Consider the following 10707-nt stretch of genomic DNA (forward strand, 5'->3'; position numbering starts at 1 on the left):
TGTGTGTGGGGGGGTTGAGCACGGCCCGGAAGAATGCGGGAAGCAAATTCAATCAGTCACCCTCAAGAAGAGACTTGACAAGGAAAGGGGAGAAATTGCGACGCAGGGGAGTGAGGGGCGAATTGAAGACTAGAGAACGGGCACGGTGGGCCGAAGGGCCGCCGGTGTGGCTGGATGGTGAAGCTGGGACGGAGCCGCTCTAGCAGCTTTCCCAGCTCTTACAGAGCCGTTCAAACTTCCATTAGGAAGGACAAAAGGGCGATGGGGAGGAAAAGGGGGGGATTTCCAGCAGGATCCTTCTCTTCCTGCTACAGGAAGCGAGCTGCAACAATACTTCAACATGGGAACACGTGCCCCTGTTGTAACGTTACAAACGTGTGCGGAAAGTTGAAGGCGGGGGGGGGGGGGGGGTTCTCTGAGCTCCCAGCCCCGTCTCCCCCTCCCCCGGGCCAAGGTCCCAGCCTGGTATCCGCGGAGTCTTGGCCAAGAGCCTCCAATCCCCTGATTTGTCAAACTTGGGCATGGTTTCTGGGCGCCTGATTGGCCCGAGCCAATGACAACACCTGCTTCTTGCCTTCATTCAAGTGACAGAAACGCCAGGGGCTACGGTTCTGGTATATTTAGTCATCCCCCCTCTCTGCATTTCTGTTCAGATGCCGTGCGCCACTGGAGCAACCCAAAGCCTGTGCTGCTGCTAAGTCAGAAAGCGCTCCTGCTGCCCCAGCCTCCCTCCCCCCCCTCCCTCCACAGAAGCGCAGCTATGGACACAGTCATGTTAGCGAGTCTCCTAACCAGCCTGCTCATTGTTACACCGCCTCATCTGGCTCTTGGGACGGACCAGGCTGATTTACCGGAAAGTCACCACGAACGGGACAAACTGGCCAACCAGCAGAAAGCTCGCCTCTCCTTACAGAACACAGGTAAGGTCAGCCGGAGGCAGCAACTCGGCGCTTGGACAGAGTTCGTGGGCAATTGTGCTTCTGCTCCCGCCTGGGTAGACACGCAGTCATTGGGGAGAGAGAGAGAGAAAGTGGGGGGGGGGGGGGGGGGGGGTTAATACCCACATTCAAAAATGAAAGTCAATGGCAAAAGTGTTGAATGAGACACGTTAAATGGTGTGTGCTTAAACCTGGGGCCGCTCTCAAATCTGCATTAACTTCTGTTTGCTGTTTGAACTGACTGCAAAGGGGATTGAAATGGGCTGTGCAGGCAGTTGGATCAAATGCCAGATGAGAGGTGATTGAGCAAATGTGATGGGGACGCGGGATTTCGGTGGCCGCTTTGACACTGTAAAAGTGGCAGTATAAGTAATCCGGGATCAATTATTTATCCCTCCCATTTCTCACGTGTTAAGATCCGGTTGTGCAGAATAGCGTGATCAATTGCAAGGGATCATTGTCCCATGCTCGGATTGCATTGTAGCACATTGGGAAGACTCCGTGTCGACAGCCACGCACACCTCGTTAGCATATTAACCCCTTGAGAAGCTAGCTGCAAAGAGAGAGAGAGCTGGGTGGTGACATGCACTATCTGCATCTGGGGAGGAAGGAAGGGTATTAGCACGGGGCCCCGGAAAGAAAACTGAAAGAAGCAAGCATCCGGCTGAAGCTGGGCGTTTTAGAGGATAAAGTGGAACGGAACTTAACCGGGGGGAAGAGTTAGCTGTCCAGGAAGAACAGAGGAGAGGCCGATGTCCATTAACCGGCTAAACAACGGTCTCTCCCAAAGGGGGGAGGGAGCGGAGGAGATAAATAGCTTGAAGATGTGAACCCAGGCAGGTTTCCACACATGCAACAATATATTTTTTAAGTGGGGGGGCGGATAATTGGGTCAATACATTTGGATTAACTAGGGCGCTCCCCCAAAAACTTTCCATCCCCTGACAAGATGCATATATCCAGATCATCCATACGGCCCTAAGTGACCCTCTGATACTTGAAACTGAACAGAGAAAAGAAATCACTTTGTTATTCGACGGGGACAAATGAAAAGGTTGAACTTGCATTTATGTAGCGCCTTTCCTGAATCGCCACCTTCCCAAAAGTAGTTTGGAAGACTGGTTCCAAATGAGCTGCCAGATTTTTAATTGTTGCCCCCCCCCCCCCCCCCCCCCACACACTTTTACATGTGCTTCCAGCTGAAATACAGCACTGCCTGGTCAACACTGGCGACGTTGGATGTGGAGTTTTTGAATGCTTTGAAAACAATTCCTGCGAAATCCGTGGACCACATGACATCTGTCTGGCTTTTCTACACAACGCTGGGAAATTTGATGCCCAGGTAATAAATCAAAGAGGGACTCAATAATAAAGGAGAACCAGTCAATTCCTCCCAGCAAACACATTTTTCAGTGTAATATTCCAAATTATATTTCAGTGTAATATTCCAAATTATATTTCAGTGTAATATTCCAAGTTATATTTCAATGTAATATTCCAAATTATATTTCAGTGTAATATTCCAAGTTATATTTCAATGTAATATTCCAAATTATATTTCAGTGTAATATTCCAAGTTATATTTCAGTGTAATATTCCAAATTATATTTCAGTGTAATATTCCAAGTTATATTTCAATGTAATATTCCAAATTATATTTCAGTGTAATATTCCAAATTATATTTGTGTAATATTCCAAATTATATTTCAGTGTAATATTCCAAGTTATATTTCAGTGTAATATTCCAAGTTATATTTCAGTGTAATATTCCAAGTTATGTGCTTACTAACTATCCAAGTTTTTGTTTTAATATATGAAAGTTAGTCTGAAGTGTATGGTTCACAGCCCTATCCCCTAAATTGATTTTTTGAAAATCAAGGCAACTGCTTTTCGCAACTCTATCACTGGTGTTCTTGCAACCTGTCCAGGGCAAATCTTTTATTAAAGATACTCTGAAGTGTATGGCTCATGGATTGAGAATGAAATTCAGCTGCATCAGTCGGAAGTGCTCCACAATCCAGGAGATGGTGTCTCAACTGCAGCAAGAGTGCTACCTCAAACATGACCTCTGTTCCATCGCAAACGAGAACATTAATGTGGTCGTGGAGATGATTCACATTCGGCATCTGCTTTCGAAAGGGTAAGTAATAAAGAGGATTGCCTACTATTTGCTTACTCTGCAACACACAACAGAGTTGCATCATGTTGTACAGCCTTGTGTAAATATTTCTGAGCAAAATAGTACTATTCTGTATATTCTGCTCAAGGACCACACAGATAAGACAAACACACAATATTAGTGTGCTTTGAAAGGTCATGGGAAACACGTCCAACTCACAGTCAGTGTATGGTTGTCATTTTTAGCATTAGTCATTCACTAATGTAGATTAATTTGTAAACTTACACATCTTAAAATTGGGCCTAATTAAAATGGAAAATTATTTACCTGGTATGCCAATGGGATAAAATTAGCTAATGACTGGAGTTAACACAAGGCATTAATAGTGGGGAAGATGGTGGCGTAGTGGTAATATCACTACGGAACCAGGCTCTGGGAACCTTGGGTGTAAATCCCACCATGGCAACTTCACTTAATACATTTGGAATATAAACCTAGTCTCAGTAATGATGACCATGAACCTATCATTGATTGTTGAACTAATGCCCTTTAGGGAAGGAAATCTGCACCCTGACCCAATCTGGTCTATATATGATCCCAGATCCATAGCAATGGTTGAATATTAGCTGTCCTCTGAAATGGCCTAGCAAGCCACTCAGCTGAAGGGGAATTTGGATGGGCAACAAATGCAGATCTTGCCAGTGGTGCTCATATCCCATGAAATAATTTTTTTAAAGTACAAGGATGTTTACATAATCAAAATTATTATTAATACCTAAATAATAACGTTTATTTAAAAATGCCATAAATTGCTGTTAGTGAAAATTGAGTTCTCATTTTTTTCCACTGAAGTAAATTAAGAGCTGTAATGAGGAGATACCAAGAGTCACGGAATTAATCTCTCCTTTGTTTTTATTTCATGTTTTAAGATCTAAGAAATAAAATTTTATTAACTTAAAATTTTGAGGACATAATCAGGATTTCCCCCAGAATATTTGGAGTTATTCTGATGTCATATCATTTATATTTTAACCAACCTTTGCAGATTAAAACATCTGCAGAATTTAGCTGGATATTTTATTTAACTTAATCCCCAAGTAAGAACTGCAAACCCTTGAAGTATCTGTCCATAGACAATTGAATAAAAGTAAGTGATTATTTTGCAACTGCCATATGTGAAGTTAGATATGTAGGATCGTGCAGGCAGTCTGTTGAAGTAAAATAATCTCAGAGATGTACTTTATTTGGAAGTAGGTTTGTGAAATCTATTTAACATTTTCGAAATTGAGTTCCCCATGCAACTGGCTTGTGCATTACTGAAAGAAGCATAACAGAAAATTCTGGGTATGATCCTCATCTAATGTCAAATCACCTAGACCCCATTTTGGATCCAACAATTCGTGCTTCAAGCTCTTGAGGGATATAAATCTCTCTCAATTCCAGTGATCTCAAATGGAGTGTGTATGCTTGTATTGGAATTTGTTACGGATAGAATGGAACTCAGCTATTATTTTTAAATTGAGAAGCCATGGTGAAAAGCCAAGGCTCAAAGTACAGGAAACGACCAGCGTTTTTGCCACTTCTTTGGAATGTTACAAAGAGTTAAAAAAAACAGAGATTAATTAAGCGATAAGTAGAATTTCAGTAATCCTTAGTTCTAGGCTGACTCTACATCAACTGGTGACCATTCCTGTGGTTGTTTTGGTTCCGCATCTCACTGGGTGTGTCATCAGATGACATTGCGGAGCTTTCATTTTGAAAATTTGGAAATTAGTTTTAACTTTGGGCAACGGTTAAAATGGGCAATATCAAATTGGCAGCCCAATTTACAGCACACAAAAGTTTGCTTTCGCTGCCTTCAGTGGAAACCAAGCAGAAGTAAGGCAGGATGCACAATGAGCAATAACTCGGTATCGCCTATTTTACACCATCATCCAAAGTTGAAGATAGAGGTTGAAGAAAAAAACGGATGAGAGAGAAAAGAAGTTTCAAGTTTGGGATTTTGGAAAAAATGTATTGGGTTGATAAACTGTGCAACAAACCTGGATTTCAAGGACGAAAGGTGGTGGAATGGGTGGTCGCAGTTAGGAAGGAGAAAAACTGTACAGGTACATTGATATCTTCGGCTTATAATAACCTTTTATTGTCACAAGAATTAGGTTACTGTGGAAAGCCCCTAGTAGCCATATTCCGGCGCCTGTTCGGGTAAGCTGGTATAGGTATTGAACCCACACTGCTGGCCTTGTTCTGCATCACAAACCAGCTATCTAGACCACTGAGCTAAACCAGCCCTAGCTAAACCAGCCCTAGAGAGAATAGGAAGGATGCTGGCTGAAATAATTTCTCCTTTTTTTAATTTCATGTTTTTAAGAGCGCCTAAGAAATAAAAGAGAGAGAGAAAGAGCCAGAGAAAGAGACAAAAAGTTGAAGGGCGGGTTCCAGGGTCAAAAGTAAGAAAGAGATTACTTACCAAACAAGAAGCTATTTAATGAATCTTGTTCTGTAGTAAGCGAGGTGTTAGGAAATACCCTTGATTTAGCAGCCCTGTATAAGAATTGGACATACATTTACAGCCCCTGAGTAGAAAAGAAACATTGAATGCGAAAGAAGATATCAAGTTTCTTGGAGGCAACGGAAGGAAACGTATGATTTTTAAATTGAGGTTAGAAGAGATAGAGACAAAAGATGTTGACATGAAGAAGAAACAAGGATAGAATCATCAATGGAAAGGATAATAATTGCCGCAAAAGCAAAATACTGCAGAAGGTGAAAATCTGAATTAAGAACAGAAAATGTTAGAAATATTCAACAGGTCGGACAGCATCTGTGGAGAGAGAATCCATTTTTCCTCTCTCCACAGATGTGATCTACTGGGTTTTTTCACCATTTTTTTGTTCTTATTGCTAATAATTGTTGATTATATTTCTAGAGAAATATTTCATGGATATTAAATTGACTGAGTGGGTCGAAAATTCTAATTCAAAGAAACTGTCTTTAAAGAATTATTAAAAAGTATGATGTAGATTGCTTCACCTGAGGGCATGAAGGAGATGAAAATATTGTGATTTAATCATTGAACTGCTAGAGAACGAGAGATTGTATACACTGGAGACTTGATCTGGAAGCATTGAAGTAGAGTGGAATCATTAACATAAGAATGGATAGGGTTGGACTATTGGAGGAGTGATTCAGCCGTTGAATTTAGAACATAGAACATACAGTGCAGAAGGAGGCCATTCGGTCCATCGAGTCTGCACCGACCCACTTAAGCCCTCACTTCCCCCTATCCCCGCAACCCAATAACCCCTCCTAACATTTTTGGACACTAAGGGCAATTTAGCATGGTCAATCCACCTAACCTGCACATCTTTGGACTGTAGAAAGGATTATTATGATATCCTCTGCATGCAAATATCCACAAGCGTTATGGAAATGTGCACTGACACTACCTATCTTGAGTAAGTTACCTAAGATAGGATAAAACTTAGTCTGGTGATATTAGTAGGCAAATTCATTTCAACAGAGATGTTAACCCATTTATTTATCTATTTCTTTTATTGATTCGTGGCAAGTGGATTTTACTGGCAAGGCCAGCATTTATTTACCATCCGTAATTGCCATTGAGAATGGGGTGCCACCTTTTTTTATACAACTGATGGCTTGTAAGGTCATTTCAGAACCGGCCAATTTGCTGGGGATTTGAGTCACATGTAGGCCAGACCAGGTAGGAACATTCCCTCAAGAACGTTAGTGAATGAGGTGCATTTTTCCCAAGTAGTTTCATGCTGGTTTGTTTTAAATTCCAGCTCTTATTTAATTAAATTTAACACCACCAGCTGCTGACTCCAGATCATTCGCCCAGATTTCTATATTAATTGTCCAGTAACATAGCAACTATGCTACTGCCTGTATCCCTTCAAATATTGTTTGCAAATTCTACCTAAATACCACATTATACTGAAATGCAATTGTACTATTTTCAAAATTTAAGAGAAACATGTTTCTCAATCTAGATTAGATGCATATGCTTCCTGTTGTAGAAATATACAGTGAATGGATGAAAATTGGTAGAGTTAGCAACTCAAACATAAGTTAAAGATGTGCATAGCTCAGCATGGTGGCGCAGTGATTAGCACTGCTGCCTCACGGCGCTACGGTCCCAGGTTCGATCGTGGCTCTGGGTCACTGTCAGCGTGGAGTTTGCTCATTCTCCCAGTGTTTGCGTGGGTGTCGCCCCCACCACCCAAAAGGTGTGCAGGGTAAGTGGATTGGCCACGCTAAATTGCCCCTTAATTGAAAAAAATGAATTGGGCACTCTAAATTTATATTAAAAAAAGATGTTCAAGTTGAATTTTCTTCAACATGCTATTTTAACCTCTACAGTTAAATTAAAACTCAATCTTCTAACATTCTCCATTTCCTATGATGGATAATGTCTATATTTGAATATTGAATGTATACTCATGTATCATTATATTTATTTTTCAAAAAAGGTCATACTTGGAGTTTATAAAGGCTTTGTTCCATTGTCATGAAGATGTTATGGAAGCTGTAAAGAAAAGTGTGCGATCCCGATTTGGACAGAACCTTGCATTTTTAAGACAGCTCTTGCAAGAGGATTCCTGCTCTTCTCGCAAGCAGGTTGATCAAGTCACCCCAACGACTGCAGCCCCTGACAAAAAGCATGGGGACAACCGTAAGGGCCACAAGGGTAGCACAGATATAAATTATCTTGAGATTGACAGGGAGAATGCTAGGAACCCTAAAGGAGAAAAGGAGAAAAGTGGTAAAGTCCACCCGAATGCACGTGCCCGAGGTACTGGTCAGGCCTCACGGCGAATAACTGAGGAACGTACTCCTATTGGTGATGCCATTGAGTTATCTGATATCAGAAGGTGAAAGGTCATTAGTCTTAAGGGCTTTCCATGCACCCATTTCCTTATTATGGACATTCCAACACACATACCCTAAAATGGGATTTGTGTTACATGCAAAATATTCTGGGAATTGTAGTTCACCTCAGCAGTCAGCTTTCATACTTTCACTTAAACTCAAAAAACCTACAATTCCGAGAATGCAGTCCAACATGTATCCCATAATCACTGTACTTGAAATTTAACATCAATTATCTCACTCAACGAGCCACCTCAGCATGCATGAAAGTTTCCCTTTTAATTTAAAAACAAAATCAGAACATCTTTATTTCAGGACAAAATCTTTATTATTAGATATATCTTGGGTAATTTTGTACAGGGCAAAGCTTTTGTGAAGGTCTACATGTTCGTCTACTGATTACATTTATTCTATATTGTAAATATTTAACATTACTATTTATTGTAGTTTCTGTATCAACAATATACCTGTTGGATAAGGTAAATTAAACTATTTCATTTTCTGTGTTGTACATATTCATATCACTAGTGAGTTTTCTCATGCAACATACTGTAATTTTATATCATTCTATAATTTTATTGGTAGTTGTTAATTATTTATTAAACACCTTATTCAAGTCTAACAAAAATTGCATTTTTATTGATAGTTTTAATTAGATTATCATTAAATCATGTTGTCATCTAACATATTGTTTTCTGCTAATTATTTAGTGAAGTTATCCTTTCTGCCTTAGACACATGATCTTGGCAAAATCAAACTAATGAACCGTAAATTAGAAAAAAATAATAAAATATATATTGTGTAGCATTCAATGAATTATTTCTTATTACCACCAAACATTCATTATATGTATAAATGCACACATTGATTTTTCCCGATATACATTGCAAAATCATCTTATTAAAATTTTCCCTTTGATCACAATTTGTTTTTTAGAGATCATCCCCGCTAGCAGCGGGATTCTCCGTCCCAGCAGCCAGCCAATGGGACTTCCCATTGTGGGCACCCCACGCCGTCGGGAAATCCGCGGGCGTGAGTGCGCTGCCAGCTCGGCGGAGGATTCCTTTGTTTTTCTCTTTTGTGTAGTTGACATGGCCTATTTAAGACACTTTTTTATTTTCTACATTCTACGTTCTGTCATTTAATGCCAGACTCTTTCCTTCTGTCCGACCATAAATGACTGAAGAAAGGTGACCACATTTCAGTGAGATCAAGTGGTTGATATACAACAGCTGGCCCATAATGTATGCCTGCCTATCAACATCAAAAGTATATGAACCATCCAATATGACCATGTTACGACAATCCTAAAAAGATGTGTCTTTACTTTCAATAGTGCTGCCCATACTACAAACCTAGTAACAGCTGGGCTTAACAGTAAAAAATGTTATTTTACATTCAAATGAGCAAGACAATAGGCTTTAATGATCTGATCAGATATGCAGAACTATATTATTCAATACAATGTTCAGCTATGTAACTCCTGTAAGTTTAACTTGCAACACAATGTAGCTTAATCACAAAAATGAAATCCATGTTATCAGTTGCTAATTGATACTATCAAGTCTCTGCAGGAAATAACTTAAGCCTGTTTCTAGCCTCGTGCAGGATTGAGCACATCTTTCCAGAAAATTCCACAAGATAATTCAGTTTACATGTTTAGTTATTTCACAAGTTGCCCTAAAAGCTTTCTTTTGTGTTCATTTTCTGAAGGTGCCTCTTTGACACGTCATTCAAAATGTAGATCAACCTCGATGGGTCATTAAAAAACCTGCTACATATAAATAAATTAGGAGCTAATAGTCCATTAGCAGTGGTTAATTATCCTTATAAAATTGTTAGAAATGCCTGTGCTCTAAACAAATAAAATATAAAACCCAAAGTCCTTCAAACAGGAACAACTTGATCCCCTCTCAGTTGAATAGAGTGCAGTCTGCTACCTCACCATTCTGTTTTACTACCTTTAAGACACACCTGATGATAAGGTGTAAAATATAATCCTTATTGTAAACACTCTAACCACTGTCTCCCTCACTGTATTAGCTCCATGTTTTGATGGTGTGAGGACTACTTTATTGTATCTTGTTCTCAGGCTATAGTGTAAGGCCATGTTTTGTTTCATTTGGAATATTTTCTGCATGCTTCTTTGTATTCTTCCTGTTAAGGTTACTGCTGTTTAGTGCAAAGTGTATAGTCATTCTGTCTTTGTGAACAATATATTGTAGAGAGAAAACAATAAATACAAAATTGCAGTTGAATGTATTTCTGCATTTCAACTAGACTGTACTTAAAAATGTGACAATCCTGTCCTATTCTGGTGATTATATAATTTACAGCATTCCATCAAACCCAATGCTGCACCACCAGACTTAAATGAAATATTCCAAAAACTTGATACTTCTAATGTTCCTCAATTGTCTGAGATTCCAAAAAGGAGTTTGCACTTGCATACATTGTGACTAATCTTTCTTTTCACAAAAAACAGAATTATCCTTATTTGAAAGGTAATTAGGATGATCGGTATACTTTTGGAAAATTGATTTTCCAAAGGAGTTAACTTTTAACCTTTAGGGCACTAACAGGTACAAGGAAATGTCTTCACTTCAAAACCCTTAATGCTGAAAAATGCTGATCTCGCAATAATACCAACAATCAGATATCAGAAGTAAATTTAATACTCCAACTACATGAAACTAATGAAGAAAGACAAACAATTATATAATGAAATTATGACTTTTAAATACTTTTACTACTTA

General features: G+C 39.5%; 1 protein-coding gene across 1 annotated transcript; it reads left to right on the forward strand.

Moving 5' to 3' along the window:
* The first annotated feature begins 487 nt into the window (after positions 1–487).
* Positions 488–10209, forward strand: LOC140426852 (stanniocalcin-2-like). Its single transcript, XM_072512080.1, has 4 exons — positions 488–920; positions 2138–2280; positions 2868–3079; positions 7552–10209. The coding sequence occupies exons 1-4, from the start codon at positions 554–556 to the stop codon at positions 7955–7957; spliced, it is 1128 nt and encodes a 375-aa protein (XP_072368181.1). The 5' UTR covers positions 488–553; the 3' UTR covers positions 7958–10209.
* The last annotated feature ends 498 nt before the right edge of the window (positions 10210–10707 follow it).

This window comes from Scyliorhinus torazame, chromosome 7 (assembly GCF_047496885.1).
Source record: "Scyliorhinus torazame isolate Kashiwa2021f chromosome 7, sScyTor2.1, whole genome shotgun sequence".
Lineage (NCBI taxonomy): Eukaryota > Metazoa > Chordata > Chondrichthyes > Carcharhiniformes > Scyliorhinidae > Scyliorhinus > Scyliorhinus torazame.